The sequence below is a fragment of the Macaca mulatta genome, chromosome 15 (genome assembly GCF_049350105.2).
Source record: "Macaca mulatta isolate MMU2019108-1 chromosome 15, T2T-MMU8v2.0, whole genome shotgun sequence".
Classification (NCBI taxonomy): domain Eukaryota; kingdom Metazoa; phylum Chordata; class Mammalia; order Primates; family Cercopithecidae; genus Macaca; species Macaca mulatta.
Window position 1 is genome coordinate 116603171 of NC_133420.1, and position 22435 is coordinate 116625605.

Sequence of the window (22435 nt, forward strand, 5' to 3'; positions counted from 1 at the left end):
TTATCAGAGGCTGCCAAGGGTAATGGGGAGCGGGAGATAAAGACGAGTTTGTTAATGGATACAAAAATACATTTCAATAGAAGGAATAACATCCAGTGGTAACACAGTAAGGCAACTATAGCTAATAATAATTTACTATATATTTCAAAATAGCTATAAAAGAAGATTTGGAATGATCCCAACACAAAGAAATAATGAATGTTTGAGGTGATGGATACCCCATGTACCCAGATTTGATCATTACAGATACATTTGTATCAAAATATCACATGTACCCCCATAAACATATACAATTACTATGTATCCATAGAAATTTAAAATAACATTTTTAAAAACTGAGTAGTTACAAGGTGAGAGAATCATGTTACAAAAATAGTTCTAGATTCAACAATCATACAAATGAAATCCCTTACCTTTCGGTCCAATCTTTGCAAGAATAGAATGAATCTGTACCATTAAGTCCTCATGTGGGGGAGATTCTTTGCTGGCATTCATAAGTAACTGCAACAGTATTTGAGAACCACCTTTGGTGACTAAGAAACTCACTCTTCTACCTCCACCTAACAATAAAAAAGAAATTGAAACAACAAATCCTCCCATATTAGGTATCATAACTTGTTAGCATTCAAGAAATGGTTAAAACTGATGACTTCTAAAATCAAACAAATACGGCCGGGCGCAGTAGCTCACTCCTGTAATCACAGCACTTAGGGAGGCCGAGGCAGGCGGATTCACCTGAGGTCAGGAGTTCAAGACCAGCCTAGCCAACATGGTGAAACCCCATCTCAGCTAAAAATACAAAAATTAGCCAGGCATCGTGGCACACACCTATAATCCCAGCTACTTGGTAGTTTGAAGCAGGAGAATCTCTTGAACCAAGGAGGCAGAGATGGCAGTGGGCAGAGATCGCACCACTGCAGTCAAGCCTGGGCAACAAAAGCAAAACTCCATCTCAAGCAATCAATCAATAAAATCAAACAAATACCGTCAACATATTTTGCTTAATCTCATTTATTTAGAAAATAGAACACAAAGGGTAAACACAAATCATGCTGAAATTCTAGGTTCAAGGCTGTGAAATACATGGCTATGGGGTAGTCTGAGGGATACTTGAAAAGATACCAAAAACAAAGCAACGACAACAAAGTATGAAATTTCAGTTTCTAAATTCCAATATTCAGAATAGCCTCTATAAGAGTATCAGAAAATTCCAAATAAAGTGAATATGATACATTGTTGATCACTGTTTAGAAACAGAAATTAGACCAAAGAAACAAAAACTTACCAGCTGACACCAGCTCAACAAGAATGCTTAAGATATTAAGTGTAGTTTGAAGATCTTTTGTGTTCTGAAATAAATAGTTTGTTTTATTAAAACATTGTAAACTTTTGATTCCCAAACTTTTGATTCCACTGGGAACTACCCATATTTTACAAATAACCTTTCCAATTTCTCTAGGAACAAATGTATTCAGGTTTTCACTATTCTTTCATCATTTCAGTCTGTTTCCTTCTGCCTTTAAGAATTTTTACAAATCATTTTTAGTTATTATATTACTTGCTTAATATCGACATTACTCCAAGAAGAATCATTCTGTCATTTGAATTCCTCATCTTTCTACCAAACAGATAATAAAAAGTAAATGAATCAAAATTATATGGCACTACAATGTATGTCTGGTGACTACTCAATCACCTAGCTGCCCTCCCAGAAGATGATCATGTTATTAATTTCTTTTGCATTCTGCCAAAGATAATATGCACATATAAAAGAAATCCATGTAAATATACATGTGCATACAGGTTTATTTCTCCAAATGGTATTGCTCTATAGGTACTACTTTGCACCTTGATATTTTACATATCAATAGATAAAGAGCTTCTTCTTCTTGAGGGCTACAGGATATATTCCATTATATGTCTATATCACCATTGTTTATTTAACCAGTCATCTACCCATGAAATATTTAGGTTGCTTTTAATATTTTGCTATTAAAAGTTTCAAATTTAACTAAGGATATATATTTACACGTGGTAAAGTACATCTGTACAGTAAGGTAAATGCCTACAATTTCAAGTTCAAAGAATATGGGCCTTTATTTTAATAGATATTACCAAGCTGCTCTCTAGGAAATAATTTATACTACCATCAGCAATGCAGAGGAGGGGCTATTTCTCCAAGTTTGGACAACCGATCTCATAAGTGAAAATGTTTAAACATTGTACTTCGGTTTTATCTTATTAAAAGTAATGCTCAATCTCAAGTGACATCTGTGTTTCTTTTTCTGAGAACTGTGCATAGCCTTTACGTGGTTTTTGAGGGTTTTGTTTTGGTTTTTTTTTCCTTCCTAAATGAAGAAGTTCTTTTTTTTTTTTTTTTTTTTTTTTTAGATGGAGTCTCACTCTGTCGCCCAGGCTGGAGTGCAGTGACCCGATCTCGGCTCACTGCAAGCTCCGCCTCCCGAGTTCAGGCCATTCTCCTGCCTCGGCCTTCTGAGTAACTGGGACTACAGGCGCCTGCCACCACGCCCGGCTAATTTTTTTTTTTTTTTTTTTTTTTTTGGTAGAGACGGGGTTTTAGTAGAGCAGGTTTTACCGGTCAGGATGGTCTCAATCTCCTGACCTTGTGATCCACCCATCTCGGCCTCCCAAAGTGCTGGCATTACAGGCGTGAGCCACCACACCCGGCCTTTAACTGAAGAAGTTCTTTACATGTCAAAGAAATTATATAAGCCAAAATACTTTTCCTCAGTTTTCCAAATATCCATGGTGTTTTTTTCTACATCCTTTTGTTAATATAGTTGAATCTATCAATCTTTTATAGTTTCTATTTTTTCATACTTAAAAAATCCTTTGTTGTAAGATTATTTTAAAATTCCTCTCTCTTTCTCTAGTATTATTATTCCATTTTCCATGCTTAAATATTTGCTTCATATGGAATTTATTTGGGTGTGGAATGCAGGAAATCAGGATTCAATGTTACATTGTTCCAGATAGTTACCACTCTATTCCTCACTGATCTGAAATGCTACCTTTAATAAATAATACTAAATTCCCATATGCATTTTGTTTTTGGATTTTCTATTCTGTTACATTATAGTAGTAGTCTATCTATTACTCATGCATAATTTCCAAACTATTTTAATTACTGAAGACTTCTAATGTTCTTTGATATTTAATGGGGATAGTCCTTTCTCATTTATCTTCATTCTCAGAAATGTGCTTTATATTTTGCTGACTATGTCTCCCCATTTGGACTTTAAAAACAAAACGGTTAGGCCGGGCACAGTGGCTCACACCTGTAATCCCAGCACTTTGGGAGGCCAAGGCAGGCGGATCATCACCTGAGGTCAGGAGTTCAAGACCAGCCTGGTCAACATGGTGAAACCCCATCTCTCCTAAAACTACAAAAATCAGCCAGGCATGGTGGTGTGCACCTATAATCCCAGCTACTTGGGATGCTGAGGCAGGAGAATCACTCGAACCTGGGAGGCGGAGGTTGCATTGAGCCGAGATCACGCCACTGCACTCCAGCTTGGGCGACAGAGTGAGACTCCATCTCAAAAAAAAAGAAAAGAAAAAAAATTTGGTAAAATTTTGGTTAAAAAATTTGGTAAAAGAAAGAAAAAACATGTTGGTAACTTTTATTGAGATTGCTCTGAAGTAACAGATCAGTCTAGGGAGAAGTGACATCTTCATGATGCTAAGACCTCCTATTGAAGAACATGAATTCATTTCTTGTTCTTAACATTGCAACTGAACAAAATACAGAATCCTGATTCTGAATACATCCTGTTGGTTCACCCAAAACTTTACACTGGCATAGAAATTCAATTATCATCAATATAATATAGTTAACCAATATGTGTAGTAAAATCACAAATGTATATCAGCTAAAACAATAAACGATAATTTTCAATGTCAACCATTTGTTTTAAGCTAAAGATTTATTTCCAGCTAATGCTTTATTTTCTATTACCAACTAGAATGGCATGTTAGGATTACAATTTAGTTATCATTATAATTGTAAAAGGGAAATATACTTCAACAGTCACCTAACACATATTAGAATATTTATACCACCATTCCAAATAGTATTTTAAAAACCTAAAACAAACTTTCATTCACTGGCTTTACCTCTAAAATAAAAATTGTTACATATATATATACACACACGTGTGTATATGTATGTGTATGTGTATATATGTACGTGTGTATGTGTTTCTGTGTGTATTTATACACACACATAGGCTTTTTTTCTTCAGTATCGCTTGGCATTAGTAGTTACATAATTAAAGTGTGTCACTGATTTACCTCTAATGTTGACAGCAGAATTTCCATTCCTGTAGAACCTTTGGCTGTCATTTCTCTCCTTGTTTTTTCTGAAAAGTAGCAAACAATTTTTTTCTCAAATATACATTTTTAACAGTATGTATAGTTTGGTTGCATATAGCTAATAAAAATTCAACAAGCCTCCACTGGTACAGTAAACACTCTGACTTGGTTCACAGACATTCTTCCCTGTGATGTTGCTAATTCTACCGCATGTGGACTTCGAGATTTCAGTTAACACAGCATTCTTCACATTTCATCACAGCTCCTGTCATGAATTAGGTGATCCCTATTCATTCATTTAGAATCTTAAAATCGATAATATAGTACAGGTGCCAGAACTAGGGAAGGTAGGAGTCTTGCCTCATCTTCATGAGTAGAACTAGAAAACTGTTCATCAAAATGGGTGAAAATAAAAACCTACTACCATTTTCCAATGTTTTGATCGCATTAATACCTTTTTTTTTTTGGAGATGGAGTCTCACTCTGTCACCCAGGCTGGAGTGCAATGGCGCAATCTCCACTCACAACCACCTCCACCTCCAAGGTTTAAGCAATTCTCCTGCCTCAGCCTCCTGAGCAGCTGGGATTACAGGTGTGTGTCACCACGTCCGGCTAACTTTTGTATTTTTTTTTAATTATACTTTAAGTTCTAGGGTACATGTGCACAACGTGCAGGTTTGTTACATATCTATACATGTGCCATGTTGGTGTGCTGCACCCATTAACTCGTCATTTATATTAGGTATATCTCCTAATGCTATCCCTCACCCCCCGCCTTCCCACAATAGGACCCAGTGTGTGATGATCCCCTTCCTGTGTCCAAGTGATCTCATTGTTCAAGGCAGCCCTGCTGCCTCCACCAAAAAATATTGAGTTGTAAAATAAAACACTGTTTCAAATATCTAATGTATCCTTGATATAATATTTTAAAGGCCCCCGATTTAATATTAAAGCCAAATTATTTTTCAATATTAACATCACCACTAACAAGCCATTACATTTTCACCTCCATGAAGGGTAAAAAAACTCTCTTCCTTTGAAGACAGTATAATGCAGCCTCCCCTTGTTAACATTCACCACTGTTTTGTTTACGCCTCACACTAAATGAGAATTAGGTGTTCATACTAACTGTTTTCTACTCTACTCCAAATTCTGCCATGATCTTGGGAGACTTCAATGCCAATGTAGAAAATTCATTCAAATACCTAGTTCCATAGTTTCTTGACCTCATAACAAAATCCTTCCCTCTGTGCTCCAATTCATCAACATTCTGGATGGCCATTCTCAGGACCTCAAACTGCTCTGCCTCTGATATCTTAACCTCTAATCTTTTAATTATGGACCATAACCTCCTAACATTTCTATTCATCTTTCCTTTATAAAGACTATATAAACCTCACTGTCATCTTTGTTGAAACTTCTTATCCAGTGCGAGGTAGCACTGTTTTCCCACAGTATCAGTCCCCTCCATGCTTAACTTGGATTCCAAGCACATCCACCCCCACCAACTTTCCCACCACAAACCCTGATACAGAAGTGAATCCCAAAAAGCTAAGTTCCCTACTCCTACATCAGAGTTAAAATAACACCACAATTTAAGACTGTTAATACCATAAAATTAATGAATTCCAACCTCACTTGGGAACACAAAACTGCTCCTTTCACTTATCTTAGCTCACATCCATCACCATGGGCCCTGCCATAGCCTATAGCTATTCCAACATTTATAGTAGCCCTCAATCTTTCCTCTCATTCTCTGGACTTCTCAGAACCTAAATTTTTCCTCATTAAAATGAAGCAAAGTAATAGTTAACAAAACATTTTACTAATAATAACCAAACTGTATATGCTCCTGTACCAAAATCCTTGACAGTCTTGCATTCCTTCTGCCAATAAATGGCAGAGAGGAGCAGGGAAGTGGAGGTTAGGAAGAAATGTCCCTTCATCTATGTTCTGAATTCCATCCTTTCTATGTTCTTATGAACCTTTATCTTCAACCTCTACCAACTATCGGTTGTTCCTCCTCAACCAATAAATACACTTTTTATTATTCCACATGCTTACCAAATCTTATTTTACCCTGCCTCCCCCTCTATTTCCCTCTTTTCTTTCTCAATGAAGCTCCTCAAACAAGTACTCTATATTCCCTGTGATTATTTCATTTGCCACTCACATTATAACATACTGTAATCTTCCATCTAATCCTATCACTTGAAAAGTGCTTTTGTTGTGATCAATAATTTGTTAATAATCCAACCAAAAAGAACTTTAACTAACCTTCCTAACACTTAGTACTGTTGACTACTGCATCTTCCTTTGGCTTCTTTAAATATAATCCTTCCCAGTTATTATAATGCTGTATTCTTTCTTCAACAACTTCAATTATCTGAATGTTAGATTTAGATTTACAGACAAGAATTTTAAAGCAGCTATTATAATAAATGACATTAAAGAAGTACACAATGAATGAAAAGACGGGAAAACACTGCAGAGAAATAGAAACTACAAAAGCAAAAGAACCAAGTGCACCCTTGAGAATAAAGAAAATAACACCTGAAATAAATTATCAGACAGCTAACTGGAAGAATGCATAGGAAAGAGGCAGTGAAACTGACAAGAGAACAACAGAAATTATCCAACCCCAATAACAGAGAATTAAACTTAAAAGATACAAGCCTCAACAATAGCTGAAAAAAATACCAAAAATCTAATATATGTATAATCATACTTCCACAAGACAAATAGAGAAAATAAGGGAGAAAAAAATTGAGCAACCAAAAATGTCCCAAATTTGGCTAAAGATAGAAACTTACAGATTCAAGAATATCAGTGAATTACAAGCAGGATAACTATGAAGAAAACTACAGCCAGTCAAACTTGAAAAGCAAAACCAAAAAAAAAAAAAAAAAAAAAAATCCTGAAATCAGCTAGAAAAAAATCACATATAACATTCAGGAAAACAAAGATTCAAATGACAACAGAGTTCTCATTTGAAATTATGGAGGCCATAAAATGGTGGAAACACAATTTTAAGCACACTTTAAAATGCTAAAAGATGATGACAATGATGAAACTGCCAACCCAGAATTCTATATCCAGTAAAAATATCCTTCAAAAATGGTGAAATAAATTCACTGTCAGATTAAGAAAAAAAAAAAAATCTTCCACAGCCAATCTGAACTACCGGAAATGACAAAATTCTGTAGGCTAAAGAGAAATGGCACCAGACCAAACTCACATCTTAGAAAATAATAAAGAGCTTTCAAAATGGTAAATATCTCTGCAAATGTAAATTCTACCTTTTTTCTTCTTAATGTCTTTAAAACATACATGACTGGATAAAGCAAAAATTGTGTTGTAATGTATATAGATGTAGATATATGTGACAATTACAGCTGAAGAACGGCAGAAAAAATTTAAGATTCTAAATTTATATGAAGTAACAATAATAATTCTAAGCAAACTGTGAAAAGTTAATGACATTTACTGCAATCTTCAAAGAAATTACTTCTTAAAAATGAAAAGAGGTATAACTAAAAAGCCAATAGGTAAATTAAAACAAAATTCTAAAAAAAACCAAATAATCCAAAATAGGGTAGGACAGGAAGAAAAGGAATAAAAAACATAAAAGACAAAGAGAAAATAAAATTGCAGACCTAAATCCAATCAACAACTACATTCAATGTTAACAGACCAAATGCTCAAATGAAACACTCAGACTGTCAAACTGGTTAAGTATTTTTTTAAAAAAGATCCAACTATATGCTATCTACAGAAATCATACTTTGGATTCAATGACACAAAAAGGTTGGGAGTAAAAGAATGGAAAAGACTGTATCATGCAAAACAACAACTGCAGGAAAGCTTGAAGGGTTATACTAATATCAGACAAAATAAACTTCAGACAAAGAACACTACCAGAGATAAAGAGAAACTTTCCGTAATGATAAAGGGGTAAAACATCAAAGACATAAAATCATGTGAACGCACTTGATTATCTTCACAAGACCCCCTTAGAGCCCTATCTAAATGTGCACAGTTCCCAGGACACAAGCCTCAGCTTTTTCACTCTACATCTTCTTCTAAGGAAACTTAATTCCACCCCTGTTACTTTAACTATCAATATGTTGGCTCTTAATCCTGCTCTTCATTCAGAACTTCTTTATAAAGCATAAGATGTGTAAGCAATAATTATAACACTGTATTGCTGGGATTCTAGTATGTATAAACATAACATGTAAATCAATAACAGCATAAGGAGTGAGAAGGAAATGAAGCTATATGGGGAGTTTTGATACTGACTGGAATTAAGTGCACCACAGTACACTGTAAAAAGATGCACATTTTAATCCTTACAGGAACCACTAAGAAAAGACCTACAATGTCTTAAAGTTAGATAACACAAAAGCAGTGAAAGAATGAGAAGAATGGAAAACACATGAAACAAAACAAATAGCAAAACGGCAGATGTAAATCCAATCATATTAATAAATGCATTAAATTGGAAGCACTAAAACACTCAGACTAGTTAAGAAGCAAGATCCAACAATATGTTATCTTCAAGAAACACACTTTAGATTTGAAGGTACAAACAGGTTCAAAGTAAAAGGAACGAAAAAAGGTACGATACGCAATGAGTAATCATTAGGCAGCTGGAGTGGTGATATTACCATTAGACAAAATGAACTTTAAGTCTAGAACTATAATGAGACAAAAAGCAATATTTCACAATGATGGAAGAGGCAAACTATCAGGAAAATGAAACAACTATAAATGTACACACAGCTAACAACAGGGCCTCAAAATACATTAACCAAAACCTGCCAAAATTAAAAAAATAATACACAATTTAATAACATTTTAACACCTCTTAATAATTAACAGAGCACCTGAATAGAAAGATCAACAGTGTATAAGAGATCTGAACAACACTATCAACTAACCTGACCTAATTGATATGTATAGAACACTTCGCCCAACAACAGCAGAATATACATTCTTTTCAAGTAGGCACGGAACATTTTTCAGGAGAAACCATAAACTAGGTCATAAAACAAGTCTCAAGCAATTCCAAGAATTGAAATAATTCAAAGTATATTCTCTGGCCACAACAGAATTAAATTAGAAATCAACAGAAGGAAATTTAAGAATTCCTGAAATATTGGGAAATTAAACAACACACTTCTAAAAAACCTATGGGTCAAAGAAAAAAATCACAAAGAAAATCAGAACATATTGTCAACTGAATTAAAACAAAAATACAATATATCAAAATTTGTAGAATGTAGCTAAGGCAGTGTTTACAGGAAAATCTATGGCTTTGAATGCCTCCAGTGGAAAAAAAGGTCTCAAAATAAATAATCTAGACATCCACTGTAAGAAAATGGCGTCCAGGCGCGGTGGCTCATGCCTGTAATTCCAGCACTCTGGAAGGCTGAGGTGGGTGGATCACCTGAGGTCAGGAGTTCAAGACCAGCCTGGCCAACATGTTGAAACCCCGTCTCTACTAAAAATACAAAAAATTAGCCAGGTGTGGTGAGAGGTGCCCGTAATCCCAGCTACTCGGGGGTGCTGAGGCAGGAAAATCACTTGAACCTAGGAGACAGAGGTTGCAGTGAGCCGAGATCTTACCATTGCACTCCAGTCTGGGCAATAAGAATGAAACAGTCTCAAAATTTAAAAAAAAAAAAGGCGAAGAAAGAGCAAATTAAACTCAAAACAAGTAGAAGGAAGAAAGCAATAAACAAAAGAAGGAAATCAATGAAACAAAAGGGAAAATCAATTAAACCAGAAGTTGGTTCTTTAACAATATCAACAAAATTGATAAACTTTTAGCTAGCCTAGGGTTTCCTAACCTCAGCACTCTTGACATTTTGGGACAGATAATTCTTTCTTGTGGGGGGTTGATCTATATATTACAGAATATTCAGCAACATCTCTGGCTTCTATCCAACAGATTCCAGTAAGCCCCACTAAAAAAAAATTTACAACTAAAAATGTCACCAAACATTGCCAATGCCCCTGGGGGGAAAAGTGGGGCAAACGCAATCACTCCTGGTTGAGAACTAATGAGCTGACCGAGAAAAAAGAGAGGGCACCACCAAAATCAGGAATGACATTCCCTACTCTATAGAAACTAAAAGGATTATAAGGAAAGATTAGCAACAACCATGGGCCAACAAATTAACCATTTGCATGAAAATAGATAATATAAATGTTTCTAAAAAAAAAGCTAAAGGGAAATTGCAAGAGATAACCATGTTCACTGTACATAAGTAGTTAACGAGAGGCAAATTATGGAAATGTGTAAGTTCATAGTGTGAATAAAATGTGTTGTAGGGGTTGGTTTTTTATATCATTTAAATACATAAGTAGTATATGCTTGTTGCAACAATTTAAAAGTGTTTGAAACAAAATTAGCTTACCTTATTCTCCTCCATTCCTATCCCATCAATATAGCTACTGCTAACAATTTGATATGCATCCTTCCTTTTATCTTTTGGCCTGGCTCATACAAATATTACATACAAATATAATGGTTTATTTTATACAAAAAATGAGACTACACATATTTTATACAAAAATGAGACTATATACATTTACAGTCATATGAACTAAAGAATCTTGCTGTACGTAATATACTAAATTTAAGCCTCCAAGAGAGTGCATATAGTTACACATTTGAACTGTATGTTTCAATTATAATTTTTTTTTCAGTGTCTACAATAAAGTTTATAGGAACTCAGCCATGCCTGTTTCTTTATATATCATCTGTGGCTGTTTTTGTGCTACAGGGCAGAGACTGTATGGCCCACAAAGCCTAAAATATGTCTATCTGGCCCTTCCCAGAAAACACTAGCCATTCCCTGTCTACAGCAGTAGCTCTCAATTTTAGAACCATCTGAAAAGCTTTAACAATAAGATTTAATTAGTTTGGGGTAAGCCTGGGTGTGGGGGTTACAAGAGTCCCCATCGTAAATAATGTATTATTCATAATAGCTGCATAATATGACTATAAATTTCCAGTTTGGCTATATCAAAAATTATTCACACATTCTCTTAATGATAAACATTTAAGTTGTTTCTTGACCTTTGATATTACAAATAATGCCACAATGAATATCTCTATACTCTCTCTAACTAGCATTTTTATTTCAGTTAAAATATATTTCTTGGCCGGGCACGGTGGCTCACACCTGTAATCCCAGCACTTTGGGAGGCTGAGGTGGGCAGATCACCTGAGGTTAAGAGTTGGAGACCAGCCTTGCCAACACGGTGAAATTCCATCTCTACCAAAAATATAAAAAATTAGCCAGGTGTTGTGGCATACGCCTAGGTGGCGTAATCCCACCTACTCAGGGGACTGAGACAGAAGAATGGCTTGAACCAGGGAAGTGGAGGTTGCAGTGAGTCGAGACTGCACCACTGCAATCCAGCCCGGGCAACAGAGTGAGAGAGACTGTCTCAAAAATAAATAAAATAAAAATAAAAATTATACATACATACATACATATATATATATATATATATATTTCTTAAAGTAAAAATCAAATACCAGGTGCTGGGTCAAACACCGGGTGCAAGTTGTTTTAGCACACATTGCCAAATTATTTTCTCCAAGTTTGTAATAATTACTACACCTCCAACAGTATATGAGAGTACCCTCTCCCTGTGCCTTCAACAGCACCAGATGTCATTCTAATTGCTGTCAATCTGACTAGTGAAAGATATCTTGGTTGTTTTCATTAGCAGTTCCTGAACTGTAAGGGAGTAAAGAAAATTTCTGTACATTTCTTGGTTGTTTGCATTTCTTTTTTCAACTACAAATTCCAAACTTTTTCTCCCAAATGGGTAGCTAACTGGATTATCCTATAAAGGTTGGGACAATCTTTCACTACCAACTTATACTGTGTTGGTTGGCTAATTCTAGGCACCATAAACAGAGTCACGAGATTACACACCCCAAGGGACAGTATTCAGGAGTTAGACTCCAGTGGTGGCTGAAAAGGTGGGAAGAGGGTCATTCTCTGACAGAGGTATGGTTAGGAGTATTTTCAGTGGTAATGCTGGAGTAGGGGTTTTTAGGTTGTGACACAAAGGAGAGTCTACAGTGGTAGGAGCAATGGACAAAAGTGTTTATCTATAGGTCTGAAGGATTCATTTTCTTTTGTTTTTGTTGGGTTTTTTGTTTGGTTTTTTTGAGAAGGAGGTATTTCACATGACAATGTAGTGAATATACCTGGCACATTTAATTTTACACTGATACAATGAACATCCTTGTTCATTAGTTGCCTTAGTTAATAAGTACAATATTTCCAGAGCCTGGAATCCAATACAGTGGCTTTCTTAATTCAAAGGTACAAGTATTTTAAATTACGTGAGAAACAATGGGGTGGTGTCAACTATCCCCCAAATGCATGGGCTACATGGGAGGAAGTGATCAAAATATATATAAGTGTCTATGAACAAGAAGAAGGGTTAATAGATACCAAGCCCTTGAAACAGTAAATGCCTGCCAAACATCTTACATGAATGACCTAAGCCTCCAGAATAATTAAGTTTTTAAAAATTAAATAAAGATTATAATTATTGAACCTTAATTCTAACAGAAATACCTTTTATGTGCACTGTTAAGTATTAAAGTAGCTGCTGGTTTTCTCTTATTTAAATCATGCACAGTTTTTAGTCTTACCAAAGTCCTTTTTACTATCTATTAAGATAATTACATGGATTTTATTTGACCTGTTCAGATAATGTTATACTGACACATTTCCTGATATTAAACCATCTTGCATTACTGAAATGTGTTCTTTTTATTTTTTATTTTTTATTTTAGATGGAGTCTTGCTCTGTCGCCCAGGCTGGAATGCAGTGGGGCAATCTTGGCTCACTGCAAGCTCCGCCTTCCGGGTTCACACCATTCTCCTGCCTCAGCCTCCCGAGTAGCTGGGACTACAGGCGCCCGTCACCATGCCTGGCTAATTTTTTCTATTTTTTAGTAGAGATGGGGTTTCACAGTGTTAGTCAGGATGGTCTCAATCTCCTGACCTCATGATCCACCCACCTCGGCCCCCCAAAGTGCTGAGATTACAGGCTTGAGCCACCGCGCCCAGCGAAATGTGTTCTTTAACAATGATATTCATATTTCCATGTATAGACTTAATTCCCTAATGTTTTATTTGAGCCTTTTCACATTATGTTCCTAAGTACAAAGTCAATACTATTTGTGTACTCCGTCAGGTTTTTGAAATCCATTTAGTACTATTACCATCATAAAATATAAAAATAATGTCTAATTACAGAGGACGTTTATAGAACATTTTAAACATTCTTTTTATATGCTTCTCATGTAAATCTCATGACAATCCCATGATATTTGTGACCTCTACTTCAGAGATGGTATAGCTACTATACATCCTAGAAATTCAATAACTTCGCTAAGGTACCCAACCACTAAATGGTAGAGCTTGAATTTCAAAGTGAGGAGCACAAAATAACCAATATTCTATGCTACTTGATATCTGTTTGCCAAAAATCTATATCAAGTAGCACTGGAATTCGGTACTGTCTGTAAATTGGAGGGTGGCAATCATATACAAGTAAAATTGTAATCATTATTAGAAACAATGCTTTGAAGATCAATTTCCTCCAGAGTTATTCAGTTTTCCATTCTTGAGTCAATTTGAGAAAGTTTGATTCTTTTTTTTTTTTTTTGAGACGGAGTCTCGCTCTGTCACCCAGGCTGGTCTCAGTTTACTGCTGAGACCTCCGCCTCCCAGGTTCCAGCGTTTCTCCTGCCTCAGTCTCCCGAGTAGCTGGGACTGTAAGCGCATGCCACCACACCCAGCTACTTTTTGTATTTTTCAGTACAGATGGGGTTTCACCACATTGGCCAGGCTGGTCTCGAACTACTGACTTCGTGATCTGCCCACCTCGGCCTCCCAAAGTGCTGGGATTACAGGTGTGAGCCACGGGGTCCAGCCTGAAAGTTCAATTTTTGTGGAAAATCAACCATTCATTAGAAGTTTGAATATTTTTAGCATCCACTTTTAAAGAATTAAAATAACATTTCAAAAACAAAGAAGAGATCAATGTTTACCTTGACTCTGAGCCAGATGAAGAATTTTTGATGTAACATATCGGGCAGTGTCTGATTCTGAAGGTTCAGCATTGATCTTCTCCAGCTGAGCCAGGAGTCCCACGATCCTAGAATTATTGGTAAGGCTAAAAAGAATATAGGGTGTTAGGGCACATTCTAAATCAATGATGTAAATTCAATACTATAATGATCACTGTTTAAAAAATAATTCTATTCTTTTAAAAACAGTAAGCATTTACACGTTGCACTTCCTTACTCTGTTCTATACTTTAATATTGTTAAAATTCTACTGACTTAAGTGAGAAACACATTCTATTTCAGAAAATCACAAATCACAAATATCCCTTCAACCCTGTTCAGTAACCTTACATCACACCTGGAAAGTTCACCTTTCCACTCTCAAAGACTTTTTACACTTATTCTGCTCTCCTCAAAACTCTGATAATCCTTCTTCCCATCCCACTCCATTCTCAATTAGTGCCCTGCTTCATAACTGGTATAAATCTAGCAAGAATACACTCACTTTCCTGTCACCAAATCCTTAAGCCTACCTATCCTCCACCTATGTTCTTTCTTCCTTGTTTCTATTTATCATACAAATATTTGTACATAGGCTGGGCGCCGTGGCTCACACCTGTAATCCCAGCACTTTGGGAGGCCGAGACGGGTGGATCACTTGAGGTCAGTTCGAGACCAGCCTGGCCAACATGGTGAAACCCCATCTCTACTAAAAATACAAAAAAAATTAGCCAGGCGTGTGGCATATGCCTGTCATCCCAGTTACTTGGGAGGCTGAGACTGGAGAATTGCTTGAATCCAAGAGGCGGAGGTTGCAGTGAGCTGAGATTGTGCCATTGCACTCCAGCCTGGACGACAGAGCAAGACTTCATCTCAAAAAAAAAAAAAAAAAAAAAAAACAAAAACTGTACATATGGTACTGATCTTGGTATTGTCAATATAGTGTAAACAAAACAAGCAAAAATTCCTACCCCGCATAGAGTGTACATTCTTATGGTGAGAAACAAGTCAAATAAGTAAATATGTACATTTTATATGTCAGGTGATGGGAAGTACTATGGAGAAAAAGCACATTGGGGGAATAAAAAGTGCAGGGAGAGAGAGACAGTTTTAGACAGCATGGTCAGAGAAGACCACTGAAAAAGTACCATTTAAGAAAAGGCCTGAAAGAAGTAAGTGAGTAAGCCATGCAGATACCGGCAAAAGGAGCTGTCCAGAAAAACGGAGGCGCGAGCTCCAGGATCCCCAGGCAGGAGCAAACCTGCTAAGTTCTATGAACAATGAGGTGGCCAGTGTGGCTGGAGGAGACAGTAAGGAACAAGGTCAGAGCTGGGGGTAGGCATGGGAGAGAACAGAGAAAAATAGCAGATTGCTTAGAGGCTTGTAGGCCATTTTAAGGGCTTTGGCTTGTACAATGAGTGAGATGGGAAATTTCTGAGCAGAAGAGTTACATGTTCTCACTTTTAACGGGCTCTATTTGGCTGGTACATTGCGATTCAAAGAACAATCCACTCATACACTTGCTCCCAGTCCCTTTCATTCTCAAAGTACTTGCTTTGTCTTTCAATTATACTTTCTCTGATCCCTCATCTATCTTTCCCCTTCAATTAATCAGATTTGTAGGTACACAAGTATGATCTAGGAGCTCCTACCAGCGGTTTCTCTGATATTCCTCCAAAGAGAAGTATGTACTGCTCTCTCCGTTTCCCCACATATTGTTCACTTTTCAAACCACCAGGTTGCCTTCTGAACTCTTGAGATCTCCCAAAGCCTCCTGTGGTCACTTCTAATCCCAACATATTCACATCTCTGCACCACACAAACCAGTTATCTCCTCTTTTCTTAACACACTTTCTTCTTTGGGATTCAATGACTCTATACTCGCCTGATTTTCCTCCTCTTGCCCCTTCTTTGAGATCCCCTCTGACACACCTCTAGACACTGACATCTCCCCCAGCAGCTCTGTCCCAGGCCACTTCTCTTTACTCACTACACTTTTGCCTTGAGTGATCCCATCTAATCCCACAGCTCTAATTATTATCTGTATGCTGCTTGGCTCCTACGTTCAACAGCAGCCTCAACCTCTGATAGCTTCACCAACCTAACGAGCCCAATGTAAAACTTCTGTTCCTCCTCTCAACCTACTCCTCCTCCAATCCTAACCTTCTCAAATTCACATGAATTCAGTTGCTCAACATAAATATCTAGACTCCCTTTTCCACACTGCAACGTAATACAAGCACTATCTCTAAAACACCTCAAATCCATTCACTTCTCTCCATTTCTACTATTACTACCCACATCCAAGCAATCATCATCTCTCACAATCTCGTGACTAGTCTGCTTACCTTCTTGTGCCCAATAATCCATTTCCACACAGTAATTTTTTTAACTTTTTATTTTGAAGTAATTATAGATTCACAGGAAGTTGCAAAAATAGTAGACTGGTCCTTTGTAACCTTCACTGAGTTTCCCCAATGGTTACATATCACATAACTATAGGACAATATCAAAACCAGGAAAACTGACACAGTTGCTTTCCTGTGAGGGCCTTATGGGCAGCCTGTACTGGCCCTTGGGTGCTCAGGAGCCCCTTGTTTTATCTGATTCTTAAATGTTTGTTACCACAGAAAATAAAACAGAGATACAAAAAAAAAAAAACACTAAGGGTACCTGAAACCCTTTCAGAAAATGTGCAAGGCCAAAGACAATTTTCATTAAAATACTAACATATTATTTACCTTTGACATTGTGTTGACATTTGCACCGATGGTCCAAAGGCAATGATGGGTAAAGAGTTGGCATTGCAGCAAAATGAGGGCAGTGACACCAAACTGTTCTAATAGTGCATTTTTCACTGACCAAAGTTTTCACTGACTATTTTCACAAATTCACCATGAATTTGTAGTTTAAAGAGAATGCCAGCTTCACCCATGAGTGTACATCATCTTAATATTCTGTGTGCATAAAAACATTTCTGCTGCATATTGAAATATGACGGTTATCTTGGAAGAAAATACATGCAACTGTCTCAATGACAAGCTAAACCAGCCACTTTTTTCCACAGAACATCATTTTTACTTCAAAAACACGATGGACAAACAATGATTATTCAGACTGGGATATTTTGCCAGACATTTTCTTTTTCTTTTTCTTTTTTTTTTTTTTGAGACAGAGTCTCACTCTGTCACCCAGGTTAGAGTGCAGTAGTGCAATCTCGGCTCACTGAAACCTCCGCCTCCCAAGTTCAAGCGATTCTCCTGCCTCAGCCTCCCGAGTAGCTGGGATTACAGGCATGAGCCATTACACCCAGCTAATTTTTGTATTTTTAGTAGAGAAGGGGTTTCACCACGTTTGCCAGGCTGGTCTCGAACTTGTGACCTCAAGTGATCCACCCACCTTGGCCTCCCAAAGTGCTGGGATTACAAGCATGAGCCACCATGCCTGGCCTTTGCCATTTTCTTTTCATGGAGATAAGCAAAGTGAGCCTGTCACTTCAAAGGAAACAACTAATAGATTTGTTGCTGATGATAAAATTTGAGCTTTCAAGCAAAAATTGGAATTTTGGAAAACACTGATCTACCATAATGACCTTGACAGTGTCTCAATATTTAAAGAATTTTCTCATAAAATCAATGGTGATATTAACAAATATAATTTTTTAATATTGTGTAAAAAAATGTGTCAACCCAGTTCGGCACAGTGGCTCATGCCTGTAATTCCAACACTTTTGGGAGGCCGAGGTAGGCAGATCGCTGGAGGTCAAGAGTTCGAGACCACCCTGGTCAACACAGTGAAACCCTGTCTCTACTAAAAATACCAAACTTAGCCAGGCGTGGAGGCACACATTTGTAATCCCAGCTACTTGGGAGGCTGAGGCAGGAGAATCGCTTGAACTCAGGAGATGTAGGCTACAGTGAGCTGAGATTGTGCCACTGGACTCCAGCCTGGGTGATAGAGCAAGACTCCATCTCAAAAAAAAAAAAAAAAAAAAAAAGTATCAATCAACATTTACGAGATTTGCATAACTAAATCAGTACCGAATGACCAATGCATGGTGTTACAAAATCAGACATGGGTAAAAGAACTATTTTAAGTGCAAGATAGACCAACGGATTTTAATGTAACAGAGTACAAAAGTTCACTAATATGGTTTCAGATTCCACATCGTAACTAACATTTCAGACACTACCACTTACCAAGTTTTAGTGTAATATCAAGGAATATCAATTTCAATTTGAATTTCAAATAATATGGCTTTATTTCCAAAGCACATTTTCATTTAAAACTGTTTGTTCTGCATTTTAACTATTATTTTTGCTTTGATCACATTTTTACTGCTTTTCTCCAAATAGTTAACACACAATTTTATTTTTCTCCACCATAAATCGAAGGACAACAATCTAAAAAGGCCACAAAAGTACTCCTTCCTTTACTATATATTTCTGTGTGAACCCAGACATGTTTCTTTGTATCCTTCAACAATACAATACACACAAAAAATATGTACATGTATATATATTTACATATAACATGTAAACTCAGAAGCAGATAAGAGAATCTGTTTTCTATTAAGCCATACATTAATAAGGTCTGCAAAAATGTAATAAAATATGCCACTCTTCTTACCAAATCTATTTTGTTTAGGAAACCACAGTTATTTTTAATGCAAAAACATTATATGTTATGCAATGGGTTTATTATTTTTAAATGAATTGATAAATATTTGTAATATGATAAATTATGGGTTTTAATTTGTTATATAACTATCAACAGATAAAATAATCCGCATGAACAAAAGTTTTTTGGAGTATCATTAATTTATAATAGAAAAAGGGTCTAAAGCCAAAAAGTTTGAGAACTGCTCTCTTAGGCTTATCTTGTACATTCAGCGATCTTGATCTGGTTCTTTTTGGTGAGAAACGGTATACAAGTCACCACAATCTGTGTACTAGAGAGCAAACACATCTTCTTAAAAATTTCTGTAACCCAGATTTGAGAGAAATTCGCATTCACAGAAACCAACATTCTAAAATTTAATAACTGACCATTTTGTTTTTCATTATTTTTCTTTTAAAAGATCATGTTATTTTTTTCAGCAGTTAATAAAACGTCTATTTAAAAAAATTCAACATAAAAGAATTCACAAACATACAAAACACACTGAATAGAATACAGGTCCTAAAATTAAGAGCTTGCTTTGCCAGTAACCCTGACCAGTTAAAATTAATTACACCAATTAAAATAAATTTACCACTATAAAAAAACGACTTGCATCTTAGTGATTCCTCTGTGAAAATCATGCTTTTCCAAATGATGGATCAATTTTTTAAAGGCAAATAAATGGAAATAAACAGTTAAATCAATTTATTTTTATTTTTATCTACGGAAGGAAAGTGGAACAAAATTATATTCTAAGCTACTTCCCAACTCAGTTCTAAAATTTGTAAGACTGTTGGTTGACACTAACGTTGAGAGTCAGAGGGTGAACACCAGAGGGCAGCTCTGCCATTTGACTACATTTTGGGTTTAGAAAATCTGAGGGTGGTGGGATGCAAACGAAAGAAAGCTACTAATGAGCAATTTAAGATACTACACTGCAAAGCAGAAGAATGTTAAATAAAGACACTTAGCGGGGGAAATGTATCTTCCCCACCTAACCCTTTCTTTTTTTTTTTTTTTGAGACTGACTCTGGCTCTGTCGCCCAGACTGGAGTGCCGCGGCGCGATCTCTGCTCACTGCAAGCTCCGCCTCCCGGATTCACGCCATTCTCCTGCCTCAGCCTCCTGAGTAGCTGGGACTACAGGCGCCCGCAACCACGCCCAGCTCATTTCTTTGTATTCTTAGTAGAGATGGGGTTTCACCGTGTTAGCCAGGATGGTCTTGATCTCCTGACCTCCTGGATCCCCCACCTCGGTCTCCCAAAGTGCTGGGATTACACACCTAACCCTATTTTTAGATGCATCAAAATAAGGCTGAGACCAACTTTGGGAGGTTCCATTTGTAATTGTTAATGTTATGTATGTAACAGTGAGAAAATTATGGAATTGAAAAAATGATCAATGTGAAACACATCAAATCAAGTTAACTTCAAATGCATATTTTTAAAAATAATTTCATGTATTTATTTTTAAGAGACAGGGTCTCACTATATGCTGCCCAGGATGGTCAAACTTCTGGGCTGAAGCAATCCTCCCACATCAGCCTCCCAAAGAGTTGAAACCATAGGCACATGCCACCACACCCAGCCCAAATAAATATTTTAAGAACATTATCACTCAAGTACTTGTTTCATTGTATTGGTCTCATGCTGCTTTTGATTCTTTGAGTTTATATTCAATCTTGGAGCTATTTTCCTAAAAATATGAATTTTCTTGAATATTGCAAAAGTCCTAATGATAAGCAGATATTGTCTCTGCAACAAATAATTTCTTAAGTAAGGGCAAGGGATATAAAACCTATATTCACATTATAAATAAATTGCACTACCTTTTTCACCTTACAATGTAAATCAAATGCAGGTAATAAAGACTTCCTCATAAATACAGTTTTAAAAAAGCAGCAAAAAAAAAAAACCCATAAAAATATACAAAACTTTTAGAATTACGCAGGATGCATGGTAGTAAAACAATTTCAAACAATATGGCTTTATTTTCAAAATGCACCTTATCTTTCAGAAATTTCTGCTCAATTATAACTATTACTCTGGCTTTAATCACATTTTTACGTTTCTCTCCAAATATTAAACACATAACTTTGTTTTCCTCTACTTTATGTGGAATAGATTTTTTTTTACCATAATACAAATTAAAACTGAACAAATGTTAAAGTACTCATTCATCATTAAATCACTTAAAATAATAATATCGGTTACATAACATTTTTATAAATGGTATCTGTATTTTACCAAAAAAGAAAAAATTTAGAGAGAAGAGCGGCAGTGTTTTACATTACTACAAATCTCTTTTAATGTCTGGCTCAGTAGAAGACACAGTCTCATACCTACTTCTGCATTCAATCTGTTACAGTATCACACATCATGAGGCCTCTGGAAAACAGCATTATACTCATGAGAAAATGAGCGCGAATAAAGCAAATCATCTCTCAGTACTACTATTAAAACGGCTGTGACCGCATTCCTCTAAGGTCCACAGCTAACACCTTGAGAACTTCTGGGCTAGGTTATACTGCCAAAACGAACAACTCCACAATCCCCTTGGCTTATTCAACACAACGAAAGTGTAATTCCTGCTCACATCACACGTACAGCGCAAGTCAGCAGGAGACTCATTCAACGACGTAGGCTGCCAGAGATGTTTGCATATTCGCAAAACCAAGAGGGAAAAAAAAAGAGAGAAAGATGTGGCAAATAGTGCACTAGCTCTTAAAGCTCTCACCTGGAAATGACAAATATCACTTCGGTTCGTTTCACTGGCTAAAGCAAGTCACACAGCCACAGATTAACCTCAAAAACAATACAATACAACCCTGCCAGGTGCCCAAAAGGAGAACTAAAATATATGTGACCAGCCCTTGTGACTACCACACTAGGCATAGCCGTGTATCCAAGTCCTGGCAAGTGACATATAGGCAGATAAGATGTAAGCCACTTTGCAAGTTTTGCTTTTAAGAATAAGATGTGCATCCTTTCTGCATTCCCACTGGCTATGATAGAGTGAGACCAAGAGAAAACACCTGGGACCCAGAGATAGAAGTCACATAATCAGGAAAAGCAGAGCCATTCTGCCACCCTTGAACAACCACCTCTAGGTTAATAAAATAGAAATAAGCTTGACTATTTAGCCATTGTATTCTTGTATTCTGAGGTATCTATTACATCAGCTTAGCCTATATGTAAACTAATACATTGCTATATATATTAAGCACACTATATTTTTTTTTTCTTTTTTGAGACAAGGTCTTGTTCTGTCGCCCAGGCTGGAGTTCAGTGGCACAGTCTCAGCTCACTGCAACCTCTACCT

General features: G+C 36.5%; 1 protein-coding gene across 4 annotated transcripts in view; it reads right to left on the reverse strand.

The window, feature by feature from the left end:
* The window catches only part of AGTPBP1 (ATP/GTP binding carboxypeptidase 1), a 197877-nt gene that overhangs the window by 136154 nt on the left and 39288 nt on the right, over positions 1-22435 (reverse strand). For all 4 annotated transcript variants that reach the window (XM_077966284.1, XM_077966285.1, XM_077966286.1 and 1 more), the window contains exons 3-6: positions 14435-14559; positions 4315-4382; positions 1286-1349; positions 414-560 (exon numbers count right to left, since the gene is read on the reverse strand). In XM_077966284.1, coding sequence (XP_077822410.1) covers positions 414-560; positions 1286-1349; positions 4315-4382; positions 14435-14559 — 404 coding nt within the window. The remainder of the gene's footprint in view (positions 1-413; positions 561-1285; positions 1350-4314; positions 4383-14434; positions 14560-22435) is intronic.